Source organism: Myotis daubentonii, chromosome 2 (genome assembly GCF_963259705.1).
Source record: "Myotis daubentonii chromosome 2, mMyoDau2.1, whole genome shotgun sequence".
NCBI classification, from domain to species: domain Eukaryota; kingdom Metazoa; phylum Chordata; class Mammalia; order Chiroptera; family Vespertilionidae; genus Myotis; species Myotis daubentonii.
In genome coordinates, this window is record NC_081841.1 from 102,075,953 (window position 1) to 102,100,763 (window position 24,811).

Consider the following 24,811-nt stretch of genomic DNA (forward strand, 5'->3'; position numbering starts at 1 on the left):
GAGTGTAACTTCCATCTACTCTGTCGCCATCTTGGATCCACTCTACTTCTTCTTGAGTCAGTTTCAGTAATCTGTAGCTTCCTAGCAATTTGTTCATTTAATGTAAGATCTAATTTGTTGGCATTCCTTTATAATCCCTGTAACTTCTGTCATCAGTAGTGATACCCCTCTTTCATTCCTAATTTTAATAACTGAGTTTTCATTTTTATTTCTTGGTCAGTGTAACTAAGTTTGCTATTATGTTGATCTTTTCAAAAAACCAACTTTTGGTTTCATTTATTTCCTCTCTTGTTTTTCTGCTTTCTATTTCATTTGTTTCATCTCTTTTCTTTATTATTTCTTTCCTTCTGCTTACTTTGGGTGTTGTTTGCACTTCTTTTTCTACATTTTAACAATGTAAAGTAAAATTACTTGTTGGGAGGATAAGGACACATATGTAATACCTTAATCAATAAAGAAAAAATTATATAAAAAAGTTAAATTACTTGAGGTTTTTTTTTTTCTAATATGAGATTTACAGGGGGTAGGGATGAGCAAAATGGATAAAGAGAGAAAAATATACAAACTTCTAATTTTAAAAGAAGTCATGGGGATTTAATGTACAGCATGGTGACTCTAGTTAATTATATTTGAAAGTTGCTAAGAAGTAGATCTTAAAAAGTTTTCATCACAAGAAAAAAGTTTTTTAGTATGTATGGTGATGGTTGTTAATGTGACTTATTGTGGTGATCATTCTACAATATCAAATCATTGTTGTACACTTGAAACTAGTATTATGTGTCAATTATACCTCAATAAAGAATTTATAGTTATAAATTTCCCTGTAAGCATTGCTTTCACTGCATCCCATAAATATTAGTATATTTCATCTTCAATCATCTCAAAGTATTTTCTAATTTCTATTAAGATTTCTTCTATGATCCATTGATAACTTATGTGTTATTTAATTTCCATGTTTGTGGTTTCCATCGTGTTCTGAGAACATACTCTGTGTAAATCCAATTATTTTAAATTTTCTGAGACTTGTTTTGTGACCTGGTATATGATATATCCTGGAGAATGTTCTATGTGCACATGAGAAGATACCTATTCTGATATTGTTGTTTGAATGTTCCATAGATGTCAATTTTGTCTAGTTGGTTGATAGTATTGTTCAAGTGTTCTATATTTTTTTTCTTTTTAATCTTCACCCAAAGATATTTTTCCATTGTTTTTTAAAAAGAGTGGAAGAGAGGGAAGTGTTGTGGGGGTGAGAGAGAAAGTAAAAAACATCAATGTGAGAGAAACACATTGATTGGATGCTTTCTGCATGTGCTCTGACCAGGGCCGGAGATGAACCTGCAACCTGGGTACATGCCTTTGACTGGGAATTGAACCCGTGACCCTTTAGTGTGAGGGCCGACGCTCTAGCTGCTGAGCAATACCGGCCAGGGTAAGTGTTCTACATTCTTGCTAACTTTCTGTCTGGCTGTTCTATCTCTGTCTGGGGTATTGACATCCTCAATTGTTAATTCTGAATTTGTAATTTCTCCCTTCAATTACTTTCTGTTTAATCTTAGCTCTAACCTCAGGTTGATCTTTTACAAAAATAAGTCAGATATGTCACTCCTCTTCAAAATTCTCTAATGCAGTGGTTCTCAACCTGTGGGTCGCCAACCTGTGGGTCGCGACCCCTTTGGGGGTTGAACGACCCTTTCACAGGGGTGGCCTAAGACCATCAGAAAACAAATACATAATTACATATTGTTTTTGTGATTAATCACTATGCTTTAATTATGTTCAATTTGTAACAATGAAAATACATCCTGCATATCAGATATTTACATTACGAGTCATAACAGTAGCAAAATTACAGTTATGAAGTAGCAACGAAAATAATTTTATGGTTGGGGGTCACCACAACATGAGGAACTGTATTAAAGGGTCGCAGCATTAGGAAGGTTGAGAACTGTATATGCCTTCCCACCTCATCCTATCTAATAAAGAGGGAATACGCTAATTGACACTCATGCCATTGCAAAGATGGCAGTGCCCACAGGCAATAAGGAGGGAATATGCTAATTGACTGACACACCCTCAAAGATGGTGCTCACAGCCAATAAGGAGGGAATATGCTATTGACTGCCACGCCCTCAAAGATGGTGGCACCCACCGCCACAAGATGGCCGGCAGTTGTGGGCAATCAGGCTACCAGGGGTGGACAGTTAGGGGCGACCAGGCCAGCAGGGGAGGGCAGTTGGGGGTGACTGGGCCGGCAGGGGAGGGCAGCTGGGGGCAATTGGGCCGGCAGGGGAGCAGTTAGGCATTGATCAGGCTGGCAGGGGAATGGTTACGGGGTGATCAGGCTGGCAGGCAGAAGCAGTTAGGGGCAATCAGGCGGGCAGATGACGGGTTAGGAGCCAGCAGTCTGGATTGTGAGAGGGATGTCCGATTGCCAGTTTTGGCCTGATCCCACAGGGATTGGAGAGGGTGCAGGCTGGGCTGGGGGACACACACCCCATGCACGAATTTCATGCACTGGGCCTCTAGTTCAGAATATAAACCAAAGTATATGCAATGCCTAAAAATCCAACAAAATGTTTTCCATTACCTCTTACTGCATTCCATACCACCCTCCAACTTCTCTTCTTTGAATCAGTCCATTGCCAACACCCCACCCTCAAGAGTCCTTAAATATGCCAGGCACTCTGTACACAGGACCTTTACACTTGCTGTTTTCTTTGCTTGAAATGCTTTTCTTTCAGATTTCGGCATGACTTGCTTCCTCACTTTCTTCAGACTTTTGCTCAAATATCCTTCTTAGTGAAGTATTCTCTAATCACTCTATTTTAAATTGTAATGTCTCCTTATTCCCCCTTTCCTGCTTGATTTTTTTTCTCCATAGCATTGGTGTTCATCTTTCATAAAGTATAAATTGTAACATAATAATGCAAATCGTGTATTATTTATAATCTTTCTTTTCCCACTGGAATGTAAACTTCAAGAACACCGGGATTTTTGTTTTATTCCTATTTCCAGCACTAGATCAATGCCTGTCACAGAGTAGGTACTCAATAAATGTATGTTCCATGAAGGAATGGATGCTCTGGGCACTGCTTGAGGAAACTAGTCAGCTGGGCAGCAGACTAAGTTGTATTCATTGTCAATCAATGTATTTATGTGGATCCTAAATACAGATTTATTCTGTTAACATAAGACTCTACAACTGTGAACAATCATTTTCTTAAAATTCCATTAATGCTATTAAAATTACCAATATTAATACTGATCCAGTTGGGGTTAATACTGATCTCCGTTTCCAACTATTTTTTGAGCATTTACTATATGCTAAGCATCCTATATAATAAAAGGGTAATATGCAAATTGACCCTAACAGCAGAATGACCAGAATGACTGCTCTACCAGCCACTATGCGACACACTGACCACCTCTTGGTTTCTTCCCCAGCCAGCAGGCTCCAATCACCTGATGGTGAATGGGGAGCCAGGGGTGGGTGGCAGGGGACATGGGGTGCACCAGGCCAAGGCCCCTGCCCTGCCAGTTGCCCCCCACACAAAGGGCAAGCCGTGGCAAGGACAGGGCTGGAAAGCGGGTGGGAATGGTTGACGTCTCGGTCCCTTCCCCCGGCCATCAGGCTCCGATCACCTGATGACGAACAGGGAACCAGGGTGGGTGGTGGCAGGGGGTAGGGCTGCAGCCAGGGGAGGTGTCCCTGATCGCAGGCCAGGCCTAGGGACCGTACACGTGCATGAATTTAGTGTGCTGGGCCTCTAGTTGAATATAAAGTTGTATACCTATAGTGACAAAGTCCTTACCTTTATGAAGCTTACATTATAATTGTCTGAAATTCACTGTGCAAACTTCACCAAACCATTATTCCTAGAAGTTCCCTATCCAGTTTACTATTTAGTTTCAGGTTATTTTATCATCAATCATCTAAAATTAAATTGAATTCTAGCAAATGATTTAAATTGAACCTTATCAACTTCATGCACATAAACCATCTTTCAATTACTGCAGAAACCAAGTTTTAAGCATCACAAATATTTGAAGAATAGTTTGAAGAAAATAGTTGGCATTAGAAATGCATTTATAAAAATTGAAAGCTGAGTGCAAATTATCAGCATTAATCTAAGTCAACATTAAAACTTTTTTATTAAAAACAACAACTGTCTTACAAAGGTTCTTCACACAACATTTATACTTCAGCTACAAATCCTCGTGCTGAAACATTTAAAAGCATTTTGTACAAATTATTTTGTAGGAATATTTTGATGTCATTGTGGTTCATTATAATGGTTAAAGTTATTGTCAATTTTCCAAAAAAATCTATTTCAGTAATTCCTGGCATATATGAAACTTTAGCCACAGTAATTTTTCTAATGGCTAAAAAGGTTTTAGTCTTGTGTCAGCAAGTACTATAGTTAAGGTATTTCAACCACAGATTCTCCTTACTTCATCAGAGTACAGTCAAGTACCTGAATGAGAGCTGAGAGACAGAGAAAGGACACTGTGCTGGTTAGCAGAAAATTCTGAATCTACTCATAGGGCATTTGCTCCCCTCTTTCATTTGACAGCCAGAAAGACTGTTTTGAGAAAACTTTTGTGGGCTTCTTTTTAAAGTGTCTCCAAGATAAAATTTAACAGGCATAACCAAGTGCTAGTTTCCTATCTGATTTTCCCACAAAATTTGACCTGTTTGACTAATAAGCAGCTTCACTAGAAATCTAAGGACATGACAGAATAACAGTGAAGCAAAATCAGCCCAATTACAGAATGAATTAAAAATGGAAGTCCTAAGCAATTCAGAAGAGTTGTACTGAGACTTGTCCAGAATTCATAAAGCAAAATGGAAATAACCCCATGTGTCTATGTTCCTGAATAACTTTGCAGAAGCAAGATCACTATGGAAACATGCATATTTTGACCTAGGACTCACCCAAATTGCATTAGTCAAAGTTTGTGTCAAATAGAGGTTATTTCAGGAACTTGCAGTGACATTCCTGGCTCTCCTTCTGAGAGTCAAAGCACATCCAGCAGAAGTAGGGAACTAGGACAGTGTTCTTAAACTTTTTAGTCTCAGAACCCCTTTATCTCTAAAAAATTACTGGGACCAATTAGAACTTTTGTTTATGTGGTTTTATATATCAATATTTACCATATTAGAAATTAAAATAAAGAATTTTTAGGTATGTCCATGAATTTATATAAAAACTAGAGGCCCGGTGCATGAAATTTGTGCGGGGGGGGGGTGGTTCGTACCTCAGCCCAGCCTACACCCTCTCTAATCCAGGACCCTTGGGGGATGTCCAACTGCTGCAGTCAGATATGCCTCTCACAGTCTGGGTCCAGGGGCTCCTAACCACTCACCTGCCTGCCTGCCTGATCGCCCCTAACACCTCTGCCTGCCTGCCTGATTGCCCCCAACCCCGGTGCCTGCCTGATCATCCCTAACCAGCTCTGCCTACCTGATCAACCCTAACCGCTTCTGCCTTGGCCCCGTACCCAGGACCCAGGCTTCCCTCCTCTGGCAGGCCACAGGCACCTGGGACTCGGGCCAGCCACAGCCACAGGTGGCCAGGGGCAGGCAGCTTCTCCCAGCCTGCAGCCGCAGCAGCTGATGCCGGCACCTGGGATCACAGGCGGGTGGCTTCTCCCGGGCCCAGCTTTGTCAGGAAGGACGTCCGGAAGATGTCCAGTCTAATTAGCATATTACCCTTTTATTAGTATCCTATCTAATGAAAGAGAAACATGGTAATTGGCGTAAGACCGCTACCCTTCCCATTGGCTAATCAGCGAGATATGCAAATTAACTGCCAGCCAAGATGGCGGTCGGCAGCCAGGCAGCTTGAAACTAACATGAGGCTTGCTTGCTTCAGTGACGGCGGACTCCAACGTTCCCCGCCTGCCGCTGCAGGCCTCTGAGCTGTAACTCTAAGCAACTATGTAACAAATATAGAAGCTAAACAAAAAACGGGCTTCAGCCAGCAGGATCGCAACATTGTAAGCAAAGGCCAGAAACCTACTTTCAGCAGCAGAGGCCTAAGAGCTGGAGCCAAGCCTCAAAGCTAAAGCTGGCCCAGAATAAAAAAAAAAGAAAAAAAGGAGCGGTTGGGAGCTTCAGTCACCCCCAGCCTGAAAACAGCCCTCAGCCCCTCACCCAGACTGGCCAGGCACCCCAGTGGGGACCCCCACCCTGAAGGGTGTGTGACCAGCTGCAAACAGCCATCATCCCCTCACCCAGGCTGGCCAGGCACCCAAGTGGGGACCCCCACCCTGATCCAGGACACCCTTCAGGGCAAACCAGCAGGCACCCACCTGTGCACCAGGCCTCTACCCTATATAGTAAAAGGGTAATATGCCTCCCAGCACCGGGATCAGCAGAGCCTCGAGGCCTCCCGGCTCCAGGATCAGCGTGACAGGGGGCAGTGCCCAAACCCCCTGATTGGCCCTGCTCTGTGCGTGACAGGGGGTGGCGCCGCCACCTCCCCATCGACCCTGCCTTGAGTGTGACAGGGGACGGTGCCCCAACCCCCCAATCGGCCCTACCCTGAGCGTGACTGAGGGTGGAATCACAACCTCCCGATCACCCAGTTCTGTGCATGACAGGGGGCGGCGCCCCAACTCCCCAATCGGCCCTGCTCTGAGCCTGACCAGGGGTTGCACCTAGGGATTGGGCCTGCCCTCTGCCACCCGGGAGCAGGCCTAAGCCTGCAGGTCGTTATCTCCCGAGGGGTCCCAGACTGTGAGAGGGCACAGGCCGGGCTGAGAGACACCCCTCCCCCCCAAGTGCACAAATTTTTGTGCACCGGGCCTCTAATAGATAATAAAAGCCCCACTACATGTTAACATAACAGCTTTTTTTAAAAAAATATATTTTATTGATTTTTTACAGAGAGGAAGGGAGAGAGATAGAGAGTCAGAAACATCGACGGGAGAGAAACATCGATCAGCCGCCTCCTGCACATCTCCCACTGGGGATGTGCCCGCAACCCAGGCACATGCCCTTGACCGGAATCGAACCCAGGACCTTTCAGTCCGCAGGCCAACGCTCTATCCACTGAGCCAAACCAGTTTCGGCATAACAGCTTTTTTTAAAAATATATTTTTTTATTGATTATTTACAGAGAGGAAGGGAGAGGGATAGAGAGTTAGAAACATCTATGAGAGAGAAACATCAATCAGCTGACTCCTGCACACCTCCTACTGGGGATGTGCCCGCAACCAGGGTACATGCCCTTGACCGGAATCGAACCCGGGACCCTTCAGTCCAAAGGCCGGTGCTCTATCCACTGAGCCAAACCAGTCAGGGCAGTAACAGCTTTTTATGACAAAGAATTATATCTCTCCCCAAATGGTGAGAAGTGTGGCACTGTTTTACATTTTTGCAATATCCTTAATGTTTAGCTTAGTCGAAGGCAGCTGGACACTCATATCTGCTTCTGCATCAAATCTAGTGCATATGTTATTTGGTTGAAGTATATGAAGAATACCCAGACTCATACGGATGTGTTCTAAAAGAAAAGAGTATTTTAATACCTTTTTCAGGTAATTGAGGTTTTTCTTAGTTGATGCTACCTCAACACTCAATAAGTGGCAGATTTTTTAAAAGAGTAGTTGGAATGTGAAATCTGAAATGCTATCAGTGAAGTTTCTCACTGATATAGTAAAATTTATTGGTCTACCTTACATTTCAAATGATCTCTTCCTATTCTTTATTTTGTAACATATGCTAACTGAAGTAAGACAAACGGAGAAAGGCAAATACCATGATTTTTATTTCTATGTAAAGCCAAAAAAACAAAATAAATAAAGCAGAAACAAACTCAGATACAAAGAATAAACTGATGGTCACCAAATGAGAGGGGAGTTGGGGGAATGAATTAAAAAGGTGAAAGGGATTAAGAAGTACGAATTGCTAGTTACTAAAATAATCATGAGCATGTAAAGTACAGCATAGGGAGTATAGTAGAAAATACTGTAATAACTTTGTATGGTATTTGATGGATACAAGACTTATTGTGGTGCTCACTTCATAAGGCATATAAGTCTAATCACTATGTTGCACACCTGAAACTAACATATGTCAACTATAATGGAAAAATAAATTAAAAAAAAAAACAATACATACAGTTATGAAAAAATAAGACAAATTCTATTATTAGGACTTCCTACAAAATACCTGATCAGTAGTCTTCCAAAACTGTCAAGGTTATAAAAGACACAGAAAGTCTGAGAAACTGCCATAACATAAGGAGACATGATAACAACCTGGAATGTGGTATCCTAGATGGGATCCTGGAATAGAAAGAGGGTATTATAAAAGTTAAGGAAGTCTGAACAAACTGTGAACTTTAGTTAACAATAATGTACAATACTGGTTCATTAGTTTTTACAAATGTGTCATACTAATGTTAAGATGGTAATAACAGGGGAAACTAGGTGCTGAGATGAGAATTTTCTGTACTATCTCCAATTTTTATAAATCTAAATCTACCCTGAAAAATAAACTCTGTTAAGAAAATAATGGCCTTCCGTACATTCAATATCCAGCTTTAAAATGGTGAACAGTTAAAGCCTCCCTTATACCTCTTCTGTTATAGTCCCCCATCTTTTTTCAAAACTTTTATGTCTTTGTATTCCTTGACTTTCACTACAGATGTATATGTACCTACACAATATATAGTATTGTTTTGTTTTAAAATTGTGTACATATAAATTGTCATACTACATATAATTTACATCATCCTCTTTTGCCTGGTCCTATTTCTGGGTTCATTCTTAACTTATTGGCGTATAAAGTCCATCATATGACTATCCCATAATGTGTTTGCTTCTACTCACAGTGCTGTTATGCACATCATTGTCTACACACCAAAGTTTCTGTAAGATACATACGTTGGACGGAATGCTGGGATTTACTACTTGAATATTTTCAGTGCCACTAGATTTTGCCAAACTGCTTTCCAAAGTGGTTGTATCATGTATGCACATACCAGCAGTATGTTCTGACGCATTTGGCGAAAACAACTTTTGAGAGACAAACAAACTGGATAATATGACGTTTGTGCTCACGTAATCACGTCTACAAACAGCAGTTGCAGCGGTTCTCAACCTGTGGGTCGCGACCCCTTTGGCGGTCGAACAACCCTTTCACGGGGTCGCCTAAGACCATCCTGCATATCAGATATTTACATTACGACTTATAACAGCAGCAACATTACAGTTATGAAGTAGCAACGAAAATAATTTTATGGTTGGGTCACAACATGAGAAACTATTTAAACGGCCAGAAGGTTGAGAACCACTGAGTTAGAAGCGCTGCTACAGCTCCCATGTAGGAACCACTCCCCCGCCCGCTTCTGGCGTGGCTTCTGACGTAGGGCGCCGCAGGCGCTCTCCGGCGGCGTGTGTTTGACGCCCTGGAAAGCCCCCTTCCGGGCTGTCTGGCAAGATCCAAGATTCAGCTCATGTTGGTCGCTTGTTGCTTTTTCATAAGAAAGGAAAATATCCTGACAGGCTCTTCTAATTCTCGGAGATGATTCCCTAATCCCAGAAGAGACGCTCTCGGCTGGCGTTTCTTTCTGGCAGCGCCGCGGGCAGCCCTCGGGCCCTTGTAAGACGCGCGCCGCGGCCCCGCCTCCTTCCTTTCGGCCGGAACCGCCATCTTCCAGGTAGGCCCTGCGCGTGGCTCCCGGAGACCGTGGTCCCACAGGCGTGAGTCCTAACCCAGAGGCCTCGGAGGCCGCGTACTGGGGCCCTGGAGGGACCGTGCAGACTGTCTGGGTCCCTCTGGCCTGGGTGTCGGAGCTGTGCCTCCCCGGCCCGGTAGCGGCGTGCGGCCAGCGGCGCCGGGCTGGGGTCGGGAGCGGAGGGCCAGTCGGGTGCCGCGGCCTAGCAGGGGCCGGGCTCGGCAGCAGCGAGGCCGCATGACCTGCCTGAGGCGACTCGGGTCGGTCTGGAAAGGAACTCAAAATTTGTGTCCCCACGGCTTCGCTCCGCCGTCCTGGGCCTTCTCGGGCAGGCTTTGTGGGATCGGGCCGCGTGGTGTGATGCCTTTTAAACTTTTCAATGCGGTGTTTTCTCCTCATCTATTAACCCTGTAACGCCGTCGTTTGGGGCTGCGGCATGGTAGGAACGGGTTTAACTCCGGTGAGGCCTGGTTGTGTGTGGAAGCCTCGTGGCCGGCGGACGAAATAGGCTCGAACTGTGTCGACCTGGATAGTGAATCCCAGACCACGCGTTTTTGGTGTATGAAATGACTTTTCCGTTTTTTAATTTTGGACCCGGGTCGCAGTTGGACGAAAGGAAAACATTTTGTTCCAGACTTTGTTTTGTTAAGGCTGGGGCATCTTGTGTTGAATGAATGGACTCCCGAATTACTGCCTGATTTAGAAATTTGGGGAAAAGGTTACTGAGAACCCGCTAATCAGTGGTTCTCAACCTTCTGGCCCTTTCAATACAGTTCCTCATGTTGTGACCCAACCATAAAATTATTTTCGTTGCTTTTTTATAACTGTAATGTTGCTACTGTTACGAATCGTAACGTAAATATCTGATATGCAAGATGGTCTTAGGCGACCCCTGTGAAAGGGTCGTTCGACCGCCAAAGGGGTCGCGACCCAAATGATTTCTTGTCTGGCTTGTAGGTAGTAGCTGCCGGCTACCAGAGGTGAGCAAACTGCAGGGTGCACCCGGTAGGGGGTTCCAGTTTTGGAACTTGGGTGTATTGGGCCGGGATGTAAAATGGATTTCTTATGCGGGAAGATGAGTCTGGTGCAAGCAGCATGGGCTTGAATCAGATACTACTCCCATGACTGATTCTGCCACTTTGAGCATCTTTCCTTGTTGATGAATTTAACACAAGTTTATGTGAACTTAATATTTTGAAAATGAAAACCCGGTACCTGTCACTTATACTTAGTTGCTTTTTAAAGTTAAAGGGTGCGTTTGTTGTAACACTGGTTTGTTTGGCTTTGGTGGTTGGGTTAACTATTTTGGATCTCCTTGCCCCACGAAGGGGTCCTCTGGTGGTCATTTATCTTTAGGATTGAGGGGTGTTAAGAGACCAGTTTGTGTTAGAACTCTGTCAACAAGTGAAACCGGACTTGGGCATATTTTGCCTGCAGTCATTGTCAGCAATGGTAACTCTGTCCTTAGATGACTGAAACAATTGACATCTTTTGGGAAACAAAGTGAAAGGTTCCATTCTAAATGCCTATAGAGGAATTCTTAGACTGATGAGTTAACTACCATTTTCTAGTAAGCACTTTGCATGTGTTGGGAATTGCTGAGTGCTTTGTAGCCATGACCTCAATTCCTTGTCAAAATAATATTAGCCCCATGTTAAAAGCGGGAAACAGGGAGTAAATGTAGGTCTCCCAGAAAGTAGGTGGAAGAACCTTTGTCAAAATTAGGTCAGTGGTTATAAAATCTATTTTTCTCCGTACATACATTACCTAGTAAGCAATTGTGTGAACAGTCAGAAATATGGAGAGGGATATTTGGGGCAACGAATAGATTTTGTACAAGAGATACAGTCACACAAAGATTTGGTTTGCTGTAAAGGCGGTTTAATCCACAACATAAAAATGCAAGGCTGAGTTGTTATGCTTTCCAACAATAAACTATCTTGTAGTTAACAATTCCAACGCCCTTGGCATTCTAGGCTGGGTTCTACAGGTAATAGTGTGGTAGAGGTCATGTTGTGTTTTTATATTTTTTTAACAAGCAAAGTACTGCTTTGGTTCCTAAAATCCAGTTCTGCTACTTAAAGAGTTTTAATGTTATAGAACTTAGGCAGGTTTGGCAAAGATCTTACTTGCTAAAATGGTGGTTTTTACCTTTGTAAGAAATACTTGTTCGTGAGCCAGCTTTTTAGATCATTTTCCAATTCTGGCATTGCTACTGAGATGCTACCATTTAAAATTACGGGATTTTTGGTTAAAGGGGCTAGTAACAATTTTGCAGTTATGTTTGACTATTTTGTTCTTTCCTGTTTCAGTAATTCGCCAAAATGACTAACACAAAGGGGAAGAGGAGAGGCACCCGCTATATGTTCTCTAGGCCTTTTAGAAAACATGGTAAGTAGATTTGTCCTCTTTGAAATCAACCATGCTGGTATATATTTGTGCTATGTTAACACACTTGAGATGCAGATAATATAATGTGTTTTAGTAGCAATTAACCACCTATACCTACCTTAATTTTGTAATAAAAAGCATGAATTTTATATAGCAGTTCTCACATTGTCAACTAGCAAGATTTAAAAAATGTATATATGCCCTAGAGCAGCAGTCGCCAACCTTTCAGACATCACGGATCACCAGTGGCCCACGGACCACCGGTTGGTAACCACTGCTCTAGTGGGTTTTGCTCAGTGGATAAGAGCCTTGGCCTGTGGACGGAAGGGTCCCAGGTTCAATTCCGGTCAAGGGCACATGCCCAGATTGCAGGCTTGATCCCCAGTGGGGGTGTGCAGGAGGCAGCTGATTAATGAAATCAACAAAAATATATTTTAAAATAAAAATGTACATAACTGCCCGGCTGGAGTGGCTCAGTGGATTGAGCATCCTCCCATGCATCAAGTGGTCGCTGGTTCAGTACCTAGTCAGAGCACACGCCCAGGTTGCAGGCTTGATCCCCAGTAATGGGGTGCAGGAGGCAGCCAATGGAAGTTTCTCTCCCATCAATGTTTCTGTCTCTTCCTCTCTAAAATCAATTATATATATATAATTTAAAATAAAATTTACACTGTCAAAGATGGGAGTGTGTTGAAAACTAGTGAGGTTATATTTCTTTGACTTGACTTTTTAATCTTGATATCACTATTTTTAGGAGTTGTTCCTTTGGCCACATACATGCGAATCTACAAGAAAGGTGATATTGTGGACATCAAGGTAAAATTGGGGAAATACCATTAAAAGAAAAGTGGATTTAGTCTAACATAAGAACAAATACTAGTGTATAGTACACCTGTTGGCTCTTTTTATCCTCCTAAATGGGGGAAAATCCATTGCCTTTGAACAGCTAATTTAATTTTACTTTTAAAGCCAGTTTATTTGTTAACAGCAAGTAGAAAAATATAGGAGATATAATCATGAGAATTTATTGAGGTGAAAAGGGATACCTTAGTGCAGAGTTTAATTATTAATGGGGATTACTAATAAAACCAGTGAAAGCTATGTTCTTTTGAGAGCCATATTTGAATGTATTCTGGCACTCTGGAGCTTGATGATGATTGTCTTTTTGATTGCTCAAAGCAACGTGAAAAATGCATTTCACCGGCTCTGAAAGCTCTTGAGTTGCCATTTAAAAGAGAAAAATCTTTTAGTTACTTTAATAAAAGTCAGGGTTTAAAAGGAGGAGGCACTTGCTAAGGTGGCGTTTACCTCCTTTCTTAACAGGGAATGGGCACTGTTCAAAAAGGAATGCCCCACAAATGTTACCATGGCAAAACTGGAAGAGTCTATAATGTCACCCAGCATGCAGTGGGCATTATTGTGAACAAGCAAGTTAAGTAAGTAATTCTTTGATTCGTATTCCCTCACACCCCTTTTTCACTTTGCCAATTGGACTTAGGTCTTATTGGTCATTCAAGTGGGGCAAAGGAAATGTCCTTTTAAAACTCAAGCAAATGGGGTGTTTGTTTTGTATCCTGTCAGAGGAAACAAAATAGACTTACAGGATTTGGTATTAGGCAGTTCTAGTTTCCAAAAATATAAAAAGTTACAAATTTTATTAGTGATCTGGTTTTGGTTAAGTTATTTAGTGTTTTGGGGTCTGTTAACTTATCCTATCTGTGGGTAAAGGGTTCATGGTTTATTTCATAAATGAAACTGCTAAAAGGTTTTTTTTAATTTGGTTATATTTTTTATGAAGCATTTATAAGAATTTCTGTTTTCTCCAGGGGCAAGATTCTTGCCAAGAGAATTAATGTACGTATTGAGCATATTAAGCACTCTAAGAGCCGAGATAGCTTCCTGAAACGTGTGAAGGAAAATGATCAGAAAAAGAAGGAAGCCAAAGAGAGAGGTACCTGGGTTCAACTGAAGCGTCAGGTGAGTGCTTGACAAAGGGTTTTTTGGTTGATCATGACAACTGTGAAATTTGCTCAGTGATAATTTTCTTTTATATGAAAGTTAGTAAAGTTAAAGCATTGAATAGATACGTTACCTCATTGGTTCTGAGAGAACTTTGAAATTGAGTTACAGTTCTTAACATAATTATTCCATTGCCTTGTTTTTATTTGTTTTTAATAGCCTGCTCCACCCAGAGAAGCACACTTTGTGAGAACCAATGGAAAGGAGCCTGAGCTGCTGGAACCCATTCCCTATGAATTCATGGCATGATAAGTGGGAAAAAATAAAAAAGACTTATGTGCTGATAAAAATGTTTCTCTTAATTGAGTAGAAGTGTGGCATCCCTTCCCCCCAAAGAATAATTGAAAACTTTGTGTCACCCTAACTGGTTTGGCTCAGTGGATAGACAGTCAGCCTACGAACCTAAGGTCCCGGTTTCGATTCCAGTCAAGGGCACATGCCTGGGTTGTGAGCTCAAGTCCCAGTAGGGGGCATGCAGGAGGCAGCCAGTCAATAAACACAAAAAAAACTTTGTGTCCTGATTCATTGGGTGATGTCTTTACTATTTGAATTTAGTGGGGGTTTTTGCTGAAATATGTGAGGTGGTTTACTTTGCAACAAAGAATGTACTCCATTGGTTAGGAAGCTGCATCTGTTGCATTATAGTTAAGCTCAAGGAAAATTGATTACTTAGATAATTATCTAAGTACCCTATGTTAAGGATTAGAAACTTGCCTTTGAAGTCTGCTACTTAGAAATAGATGGTTTCAAATTACCCTCTTCATTGTGAGTTACATACTAGTTCTGAGTTGCTTCCACTTCTCATGAAACTTGGCTCAGAAAAAGTAGTGTCTGATAATTTGGAACTAGAATCCCTTTTTTTTATTTCATCTGAAGATAAACATTTATGTAGCAGTTAATGTGTTGCATTCTAAGCACTTTACATGTTTTGCCCAATTTCCATAGAGGAAAGCTGAGGCACAACTTGCCCAAGGCTGCAGATTCAGACCTAGGCAGCCTGGCTCTGTAACCCGGTCTTAATCTCTGGTGTTACATTGCTTCATATTAATGGGAACATTTTAAAGCTACTTTGTGTAGTTGGAGCACATTTAAGTTAATTCTGTTTCTTCCTAGATATTCACTTGGATATGGCAAACATCCAAAAAAGAATTGATGACATCCTATCCTAGCTGCCTTCAGTATTCTGTGATCCCTGTAGCAATAGTATCAGTTTATTTGACATGGAAACCTTGACGTTCCTCTGCGTATTCTCTTCCCTACTAATAGACTCAATGACAAGAACCTATTCATTTGTATAACTTAAGTCAGTGCTATAAATGGGTAGTAAGCCCAATATTAGCGGCCTTCAGTTTTCTCCAGTGAAGTGTGATGGTAATGGGTCTACTTTGGAATCCAGCAAACCTGGTTTTGAATTTCATTGAATATCTAACATAAGTCAAATGGGTATTTGCCTTAAACAGGTTTACATCTATGGGTAGAAAGTTGTGTTTAAACATGCTTATATTGGTCAACAATTCACTATCACAGAAAGCAACCAGGAACATTATGAATTGCTTCAATTGTCATTCCTCTTTAATGTTTTCCAATCTTTTTTTAAAAAATGTATTGATTTAAGAGAGGGTGAGAGAAACATCAGTAATGAGAGAATCATGGATTGGTTGCCTCCTGCATGCGCCCTACTGGGGATCAGGCCTGCAATTTGGGCATGTGCCCTTAACCGGGATCGAACCCAGAACCTTTCAGTCTGCAGGCTGATGCTCTAACCCACTGAGCCAAACCAGCTAGGGCTGTTTTCCAATCTTTGATGGCACTACTGTGTCCAGTTAAAATCATTTATAACTCTAATGTGTCTCACTTTGCATATTTTAAAATTGCATTTCCTGAATATCTTGTCTAGCCATTTCAAGGCAAAATAAGGTATCAAGGAGTGTAGGACAGCAGAGGGAAGAGTTGGTACTAATAGGCCTCTTGTTTCTGCCTTATGTTTTCACTGATTATTTCTGATCTCTGGTGTCTGACCCTTTCCACTTGCTGCTTTCTTAACTTTAGCATACAGACTTTTGAAAAGCAGCAAATAAAATGAGCAGTTTTTCCTGTGCTTTTCTCTGGTATCTTAATTTCCTAGTCCCACTGCAAATATGGCTCTGTTTCCACCACTCCCATGAAACGATTACTCAAAAGTGTATCAACCACTTGCTAGCTTTTTAATTTGACTTTATCCCTAAATATTTGCCAATTTTTTTTTCCCTCTTCCAGAGTTCCACAGGTTTCTGCCATACTTCTTCCCAGTTCTTAAATATGTCTCACTTCCCTCTCTGGATTCTTAATGTTTCACATCTGTCTATAATTTCGTTACGAGTAGAGTTCTAAGCCAGTGGTTCACAAAGTATGGGTCCCCAACTGGCTGCATAAACATGCAGACCTGTACCAGAACAACTTGAGTCAAATTCTGGGCTTGGGGCCCAGCACTTAAGTTCTGGGTGATTAAGATGCATATTCCAGTTTGAGAACCACTGACTTCTGTTACAGTCATCCCTAATACACTTGACACTCAGATTTCAGAGCTCACTCTCTGAAGGTCGATTGATATTTACAACTCTTGGGCAGCTACATCTGAATGTCCTGCAAATAAAGAGATTAGTTTGCAAAGTTTTATTAGGTGAATTAAGTTAAAATCCCTGAGTTTTGAGTAATGTATGTGTGTGCTAGGATTATGTACCTTGCCTTGAAATTCAGGTTTTTTTAAATGAGTAATCATTACAGATTGTAAATTTATAAATCCTGTACTGTACAATTTCGTTTTCTTAAACTTGTTGAGAATGAAGAAAAGTATTCTAACTATAGAACTTTTCACCCAGTTCTAAGAGTCAAGACTGTAAAGGAAGTTGCATGGCTACTTGAACTTTTAATTCTGATCTTGCCAGGTATCTTTTAAGGCCTTCTGTTTTCAAGTTGAACCCAATTCCAAGGGCTGAATAAAATATAGCACACTCTTCTTGAAGTCCTCTAAAAATTGTGGCTAAATAATATCAATTTGATTTCCTATCTCTAATATATTCCCGCTAATGTACATTAGCATTTTCTCTGGACTGGGATGGAAAAAGTGCTAAAATATAAAACATTGCTAAATAGCAATAAGAATTGCTAAGATATAAACAAGGTAGGCTTTTCATTCTTTTAGCATGAGAATTTTAAGTTGAATTTATTTGAAATATGCATGTTTATAGCATTTCTTCAACTCAGCCCCACTTAAAGGGGAAAAAAAAACTGGTGTTCATGCAAAACACCTAATCTGTTAGACAAATTGCTTGGTTATGAATAATAACAATGAGGCAGCATCTGCAGCTATTCCTGTTGAGGTGGAAAGTGTAACGAGGAATGGATAAGCATCCAGCCAAGTTTCTGCATTGTAATGCTTTTCAAACAGCAAAAGTGTGGAATGAGAAGAAATTGACCGGACATCTCACAAAGCCCCAAATGCAAAAGGCTGGGAAATGTGTAGGGAAATGCTTTCATACCCACTTTCCTAGCAAGAATAGAATTTATGGAAATCATTTGGATTGGAAAAGAAATGGCAAAAGGGTACTCTTTACTGTCTCTACCAAGTGAGGCGATGGCTTAGCTTAAGTGAAGATGTGATTGGATATTTTGCTCCTGAGAGAGTAGGTTCAGATTAAGTTCAACCTGCTTTGTCATTCCATTTACATGACTAGAGTTCTTTCCATTTTGGATTTCAAGTCTTGGACAGCACCAAGATTTGAAATCGGGTTGGATTGTCTACTACTAAATGACTCTGACTTTGGATAAATTACTAAGCTTGTCTGAACCTCAATTTAGAAGATATTTCACCAATTTCATAGGGTTAATTAAGATTAAGGAAGAATTAAGATTTTTTTTTTGTTAATTCAACTAATTTATGAATGATAATAAACTTTATGGGGATGTCTGTGATGGCAGGGGTATCTTATGTACTTTATTGTCCTTTCAGTAAATGTTTTATAATAGAAACTTAGCTGTTCTTTGTGTTTTGTACCAGCCCTTAACAGCCTTACAGAGTAGTTTTTCAATTATTTTGACAGTTGAAATAAAGTAGGGAGTTGGTACAAGACAGAAGCATAATTCCTATTCCGGGGAAAGTACCAAAAGATAGTCTCTGAGTCTCCTGTAAGCATAGTAATATTCAAGGATTTAGGCTATACAGGAAAGGTAATTGATACTGAATTCTACAGATGGTGGTTAGAGGGACTTTCCTTTTTTTTAACCCTTACCTGAGGATATGTTGAGAGAGAGAGAGAAACATCGTTGCCTCTCTTAAGCACCCTGAAAGGAGATCAAACCTGAAACCTAGGTTTGTGCCCTGATCAGGAATCAAACTCACAACCTTTTGTGTGTACAGGATTATGCTTCAACCAATTTAGCCACCCAACCAGGGCTGGGGGGAAGGGATGTTCTTGAACTAATAGAGGACAGACCTTGGCAAAGTTTTGCCTGAGGTCTAGAAATCAAGCTTATTTAGCTGGTAAAGGGTTAATAACTTTCTAAGCCTAGTGATGTTGGCATATTCCAAATTCTGTCCTTCACACTCATTCTAAACGCCCATGGACTTGTGTATTCATGTCTGCCTACACATTTCTATTATCTTTCTAAAACCACTTCAGCATGCCTGTTATGTTACTCACACAATTTACATAGCTAGACACAAATCCAAATGAAAAACAAGCAGAACAATTTACACAAGGCTATTTATAATTTCACAGTTCAGTAATGTATTATCTGCATTAAAAAGTCATGGATTATTACTTGCAAATGCAAAGAGCTTTTCGAGGAAAGTGGAATAACATTTTGAGCTCACCTAGCAGAGTTGCCAGGTAAATGCAAAGTGGGATGCAATTATCACCTGGGCAGAGAACAGTCTTAGGACTCTTCCTTATTGAGGGACCTTAAATTTAAATGATTTTATTCCTTACTGGGAATGTATAACGGAATGAAGTGAAGAGATAAGCCCAAGATTCAGCCAAGAAATGGCTTTTCCGTGGAAGGGTCTGCATTTAGACTCCAGGAATGTGAAGTATTTGTGGTAGATCACATTGACAGCTGCTCAACATAGATCCCCTGTCTATTCCTTGAATTTTAACAGGTAGCAACTGTCTAGTCTAGCCCCTGGGGAAGAACTATGATTGTTCAAGTTAGTCAGCAATTCCAGTCTTTTTTGCTAGATACTTGTATGAACTTCCAGCTTCTTAGTTCTGGTCATTGGGTTATGAGAAAGTCTACTGGGTTCTTCTGAGGATTATTTCACAATAAGAGAAATCAGACAAAGAGGCCCTCCCTCCCTGCTTGAATGAGGACTTAATGTTTGGGGAAGCAGGAGCCATTTTGTGTCCAAGAAGGAAAGGCCAAGAGGATCGGAGAGACAACAAATCGGACCCCTATCACTGAACTGCTCAAGGACCCGTGGGAGCTAATAGTTTCAAAGTTCTATAAATAGTCACTCTCTTTATGGGTGCCTTTTCCCGAGTCAGGGAAGGGGGTGCTCTGCTTTAAGTCTTTCCAGTTAAACTGAAGTTTAACAGAAGGGGATTGCCTTGTGAACAGCCAAACATTAGTACAACTGAAATATGGCAGTTCATCCCAGGACATTTCCTGGAACACTAACTCCTGCGAACAGGTTACTCTCAAAACTAAGGTACTGGGATAATGATTTCTGTCTTTTCCAGTTCATACAGTGAAGACACCATTTGTTCAGAAAGTTAATCAGTGAACAATTATTAAAGAGCATGTAAGTCTCAGGTACCACTATGTGCTTGATACTAAAGATGCAAGCTAGAGTTCCTGCCCCCCTGGAGACAGACATGAAGCAAATATTCCATCAGAAAGTAGTGACACTTGAGTGAGCCCTGAGAGTAACTGGGCAATAAGCGTATGAGTGGTAGCCGTGGTCAGAGGAAGCTTCCCCAGCAGAGGAACAAGTAAACTACTCACAATCAGTTCCTTTAAGATTATTCAGGATTCTTTAATTGAGAAATGAAGGGAGCAGTAGGGGTGGAGAGGAGGAGACACCAAGAAATGGAGGCAGTAGAAATTATGGAAGTTGGCAATTGATGTGGAAGTGACAGTCAAGGATGGGCTACTGGGTGATGGAGGCACATTCATTAGTGTGGTCAACTGCAAAAAATGGATCCATTGTTTACCCCTCCTTGCATCCCAGTCTTTTCAAATGTGCTTTTGCACCTCCCTCCACCAAGGAATGGAGTCTTTCTCCCTACCTCTTAAATTTGAGCTGGCATTGTGACTTGCTTTGGCCAACAAAAAGCAGAGGTGATGGGTTCCCCTCTGAGCCTAGGTCTCAATGGGCCTTTTCCACTTCTAATCCCTCTCTTGGAACTCTTCTCAGCCACCATGAGAACAAGCCCTGGCCAGGCTGCTTGACAAGCAGAGACATGTGACTCAATTATTGTCCCTCCCTCATCACAGCTGACTGACAGCCAGGATGATGCCAGTTCAAGCCCTGTCAGCTCTCTGCAGATGGCTGAAAGAGCCAACCAAGATCAGCTGAGCCGGGCGTAGTGTAGGATAACCACCCCATTGGTCTTTAGACATGTGAGCAAATATGAGGGGTCATTATTTTAAGCCAGTTTTTTTTTTTTTTAATGCAGCAAAAGCTAATACAACCAGGATAGAAGGAGGGGTGAGTAAGGGTGTCTAATAGGCAATTGGACATAAGAAGTTGGAATGCAGGAGGCCAGAAGCATAAGGTCTTACATCCTGCAAGGATAAACTCCCACAGCTCTGCCTTGACAGGGTGGGCCCAGAAACCCATAATCAGGCCATATTTCTCTTTTGTGTTCTCTTCCTTCCACTCTCCACCTCACCCTAAACTCCACTTTACACTTGGAAGTCAGTACTGGAATGAATAGTGAAGCACATGCATGACTCAAGTGCATAGGTCCTGAGCTAGAGCTTCCAGCCTCCTAGCCCAGTGGTCGGCAAACTCAGTCAACAGAGCCAAAGATCAACAGTACAACGATTGAAATTTGAGAGCTAAATTTTTTAAACTTAAACTATATAGGTAGGTACATTGTTATTAATTCGGGTACTCCAAAGGCTTAGGAAGAGCCACACGCAAGGGGCCAAAGAGCCGCATGTGGCTCGCCTGCTGCCTGCCGCAGTTTGCCAACCACTGTCCTAGCCCATGGAATGCTTATGGAGTGTTCGCTGATGAGTCAATGCAACTCGTGCCAGCTGAGGTGCAAACAACTACTGCCTCCAGGGCCTTCACAGATCTGGAGCCTGGTCAAAGTGACTACAGCTCCCTTGTGCTGCTACTACTAACTCAGCTCTCCCCATCCCCTTTTCCCTAATGTTGTCACCCCTCACCACCTTTTGAAAATAAAAGGCAACATTTGGCAGGAATTTCCCTCCCACACCGTTGCAGAAAGATCCTACTGATAGCAGTTTTCCCTCTTCCTTTCATCCCCCAGCTCCTAACTTTGATCTCAGGTTCACTCTATTGACTCAGGGTCGCCTCTGCAGGGTGGAGGAGGGTTCAGGCATAGCCCGGCGAGAGGCTCCCTGCACACTCGGGATAGTGCCTGCATTTCCAGCGTCTGGGGGCCGTGAAACGCGCAGGTCCCGGCAGAGAGCGTCAGGCGGCGAGGAGTGCGCAAGCCGGCTGCGTTGGTCTCCAGCTCACTGCTCCCGCCCTGGCCGCCACCGCGGGGAGGGTGAGCAAGAGGAGGAGCCTGAGGCGGCCGCTGCGCCCGGGTGCGCGCGGAGCCCTTTAAAAGCCACCGGCGGTGACAGCTCGGCGGTCCGCCTGGCCCCAGTACCCCGGGTCCTTGCGCTGCCTTCTCGCCAGCCACCCCGCTGCGGCCGAGTCCTCGCTGGGTAGGCTTGTGCTCTGGCGGCCGGACGCTCCATGCGGCCGCCCAGCATGTCCGGGCACTTTCTGCTCGCGCCCATCCCCGAGTCCTCCTCCGACTACCTCCTGCCCCGGGACATCAAACTGGCCGTGCTGGGCGCCGGCCGCGTGGGCAAGAGCGGTGAGTGCCTAGGGAACCTCACGGGGCGGAGCCCACCCCGGGCCGGTCCGAACAACGGGGTATGGGGAAGAGCCGGGGCTCACAGCCCGGGGAGGAGGACCGGGCACAGGGAGGAAGCGGACATCCCCTCCCTCCTGGCTTCCCCGCTGCTTCCCGAGCAACCTTCCGTGGGCTGTCGCTGGGTTTGGCACCATTGGAGGGCAGGTGCAGCAGGTCGAGTACCTGCAGTCGTCCTCACCACCAAAGGCACGGGGACCACAACCGCCGCCCCGGGTTTGCAGAGTCCGCAGCCCGTTCCTCCCTCCTCCCGGGGGGGGGGGGGGCGGGGGGGGGTGTCGTGTTTGACGGTCCTGTCCGAGCCCTTCACCTGATTTTCCTATTTTACTTTCAGCAATGATTGTGCGCTTCCTGACCAAGAGATTCATTGGCGATTATGAACCGAATACAGGTTAGAATAATTATGTGCCCCCAGCTTATGTGGCTGCATGCTTCGATTTTCTTTGTCCTGCTGAGAGTAAGAATGTAAAAGCAGACTCTCCTTCATTCTCCAGGCAAGCTGTACTCACGGCTTGTGTGTGTCGAGGGAGACCAGCTGTCCCTGCAGATCCAGGACACCCCCGGGGGGATCCAGGTAAGGACTGGCGGACACCCACACCGACGGCGCTCGGGAGCATGAGCAAGACTCTCAACGGGCCTGATGTACATTTAGATGGAGTAGTGGGCTGTCCCAGGAGGGGCCGGTCAGTGAGCCGTTAGGAACCCTCCAAGGGGGCGAGGACTGGATGGTTGGAGGCAGCTTCCTCCTATGTGCCACCTCTGAGAGGGGGAGAGGCGCTTGACTTCTCTTTACAAGCTGCGAGGGCAGGGCTACTGGCAAGGGTCTCACCACCTCTTTCAGGGCTGGCCGCGGAACCATTAACAGAACTGACTGGCTGGGGCCCTGGAGAGGGTCTTCTCCCCCAGCAGGGACTGCGGAAGTGCTTCTGTTTCTAGCTGTTCCCGCAAGTCACTAATTGCAGTCAGACACTCTTGGCGCCTGCTCAGGAATGTAACTTGATTAAGTTAATTGCTCTCCCTTCTAGGGAGGAAAGGTCTCGTGGAAGAACTGAAAGAAAGAATTTGTTTCTGGAACATTCTCAAGAAGGACATGCTAAAAATATTTTTATGGGTTTTGGGAATAGATGTTTATCTTGGCTTATTTTCAAAGTTTTGCTTTTTCTGAGTTAGTTCCTTAAAAATTGTGACATTCTGATTTGGAAGTTCTCATTGAAGTCATTCCTCAGTCAGCCTAGGTTCACCACAGACTACCTGCCCAGCAAGGAGGTTAAAAACAATGCATTGGTAACAGCTAATAAAATAAGCCAGGCAGGGAACTTGCCTGAGAATTTGCTCTTTCTACATCAAAAACCGCCTTCTGCAGAAGCAGAGCAGAATCTGAAAACTATATTTAGTGATTTCCTTTTCAACCATTGCTCAAAGTTTACTTTGATGATATTTTGAGTCCTCTCCCACTGAGGGCTTCCTTGATCAGACTCCCTTTGATCTTCTCAGGTCCAAGACAACCTCATGCAGGTGGTGGACTCCCTGTCCAAATGCGTGCAGTGGGCAGAGGGCTTTCTGCTGGTCTACTCCATCACAGACTACGACAGCTACCAGTCGATCCGCCCCCTTTACCAGCACATCCGGAAGGTCCACCCTGACTCAAAGGCCCCTATCATCATCGTGGGCAACAAGGGGGACCTTCTGCATGCCCGGCAGGTGCAGACCGATGATGGTGTTCAGCTAGCCAACGAGCTGGGCAGCCTGTTCCTTGAAATCTCCACCAGTGAAAACTATGAAGATGTCTGCGATGTGTTTCAGCATCTCTGCAAAGAAGTGAGCAAGCTGCACGGCCTCAGTGGGGAGAGGAGAAGGGCCTCCATCATTCCTCGGCCACGCTCTCCCAACATGCAAGACCTGAAGAGGCGCTTCAAGCAGGCTCTGTCTCCCAAAGTCAAAGCCCCCTCCTCACTGGGGTAAACTCACCTCAGACAGACTGCCTCCATTTTATTGTGCATTTGTGCAGCTGAAAAGACTGGGGCGGGGGGCGGGGAGGGGGGGGGCAGGGAGGTCTCCTTTATAATCACACATTCAGAGTTTATTTTTATACAAACTATTGGTTTGCAATTGTATGTGTATTTCTGAAAATTCAGTGATTGCCTAGAAGTTGAAGAGTTGTTTTTTTAAATAAAACTTTTTTTTTTTACTGTAACTGCTAGCCACCTTTCCATTAAAGGCAAAATGGCAACATTTCGCCTTGTTTCTTAAATGTCTTTTTATAGAAATCATACTTGCACCAGAGCCCAGAACTGCTCCATGCTTGCCCTCAGTCTGAACTCTGATTGGTGTCTCTCTGTTGGGAGGGGTTTAAGTGGAGGGAATGTGTTGTGGGAGAAAGAAAAATATGTGAAGGAGGAAAGAGATTTGAATAACTGCAGGATGTCTTTAATTAGGGCACTTTGCCACAGGCATGAAATTGACATCATTTGATTTCCACTGTGCAATAATGTTAAAAATTGCATCAGTGCAAATGGTGTTTTGTTTTTTAAATAAGGGTGGGAGAATAAACTTCCACTTGTACCAATAAATAATAATGTTATGCTGCAAATAACAAGTGACAAAAACAAA

The 24,811-nt window shown here is 43.2% G+C and overlaps 2 protein-coding genes, 1 long non-coding RNA gene and 2 other non-coding genes across 6 annotated transcripts; 4 read left to right on the forward strand and 1 right to left on the reverse strand.

Moving 5' to 3' along the window:
* The first annotated feature begins 9,602 nt into the window (after positions 1–9,602).
* On the forward strand, positions 9,603–14,392 carry RPL21 (ribosomal protein L21). 2 transcript variants are annotated; one of them, XM_059684070.1, is made up of 6 exons: positions 9,603–9,674; positions 12,005–12,083; positions 12,838–12,899; positions 13,407–13,519; positions 13,910–14,060; positions 14,262–14,392. In XM_059684070.1, the coding sequence occupies exons 2-6, from the start codon at positions 12,017–12,019 to the stop codon at positions 14,349–14,351; spliced, it is 483 nt and encodes a 160-aa protein (XP_059540053.1). In that variant the 5' UTR covers positions 9,603–9,674; positions 12,005–12,016; the 3' UTR covers positions 14,352–14,392. The 2 variants fall into 2 exon arrangements, with proteins under 2 accessions (XP_059540053.1, XP_059540054.1); XM_059684071.1 differs by lacking the exon at positions 9,603–9,674 and adding an exon at positions 9,695–9,717.
* Positions 13,228–13,298, forward strand: LOC132228975 (small nucleolar RNA SNORD102). The gene has a single exon (XR_009451563.1). It is a non-coding gene; the product is annotated as a small nucleolar RNA SNORD102 (small nucleolar RNA).
* LOC132229032 (small nucleolar RNA SNORA27) lies at positions 13,550–13,675 on the forward strand. Its single transcript, XR_009451608.1, has one exon. It is a non-coding gene; the product is annotated as a small nucleolar RNA SNORA27 (small nucleolar RNA).
* Positions 14,393–14,675: 283 nt separating the features above from the next.
* On the reverse strand, positions 14,676–15,653 carry LOC132228137 (uncharacterized). The gene is made up of 2 exons (XR_009451291.1): positions 15,239–15,653; positions 14,676–15,201 (listed from the first exon to the last, which is right to left on the reverse strand). It is a non-coding gene; the product is annotated as an uncharacterized LOC132228137 (long non-coding RNA).
* A 3,679-nt stretch (positions 15,654–19,332) lies between these two features.
* On the forward strand, positions 19,333–24,436 carry RASL11A (RAS like family 11 member A). Its single transcript, XM_059684069.1, has 5 exons — positions 19,333–19,788; positions 21,584–22,144; positions 22,536–22,592; positions 22,696–22,775; positions 23,696–24,436. Exons 2-5 carry the CDS (start codon positions 22,021–22,023, stop codon positions 24,161–24,163), a joined length of 729 nt encoding a protein of 242 aa, XP_059540052.1. The 5' UTR covers positions 19,333–19,788; positions 21,584–22,020; the 3' UTR covers positions 24,164–24,436.
* Positions 24,437–24,811: the final 375 nt, after the last annotated feature.

Bases quoted from the DNA above. Each gene is read 5' to 3' on its own strand.
- RPL21 (XM_059684070.1), top strand. From the start codon at position 12,017: ATGACTAACACAAAGGGGAAGAGGAGAGGCACCCGCTATATGTTCTCT. The intron at 12,084-12,837 runs GTAAGTAGATTT...CACTATTTTTAG, and splicing joins TAGGCCTTTTAGAAAACATG to GAGTTGTTCCTTTGGCCACA. The intron at 13,520-13,909 runs GTAAGTAATTCT...TGTTTTCTCCAG, and splicing joins ATTGTGAACAAGCAAGTTAA to GGGCAAGATTCTTGCCAAGA.
- RASL11A (XM_059684069.1), top strand. From the start codon at position 22,021: ATGCGGCCGCCCAGCATGTCCGGGCACTTTCTGCTCGCGCCCATCCCC. The intron at 22,593-22,695 runs GTTAGAATAATT...TTCATTCTCCAG, and splicing joins CGATTATGAACCGAATACAG to GCAAGCTGTACTCACGGCTT. The intron at 22,776-23,695 runs GTAAGGACTGGC...TGATCTTCTCAG, and splicing joins ACACCCCCGGGGGGATCCAG to GTCCAAGACAACCTCATGCA.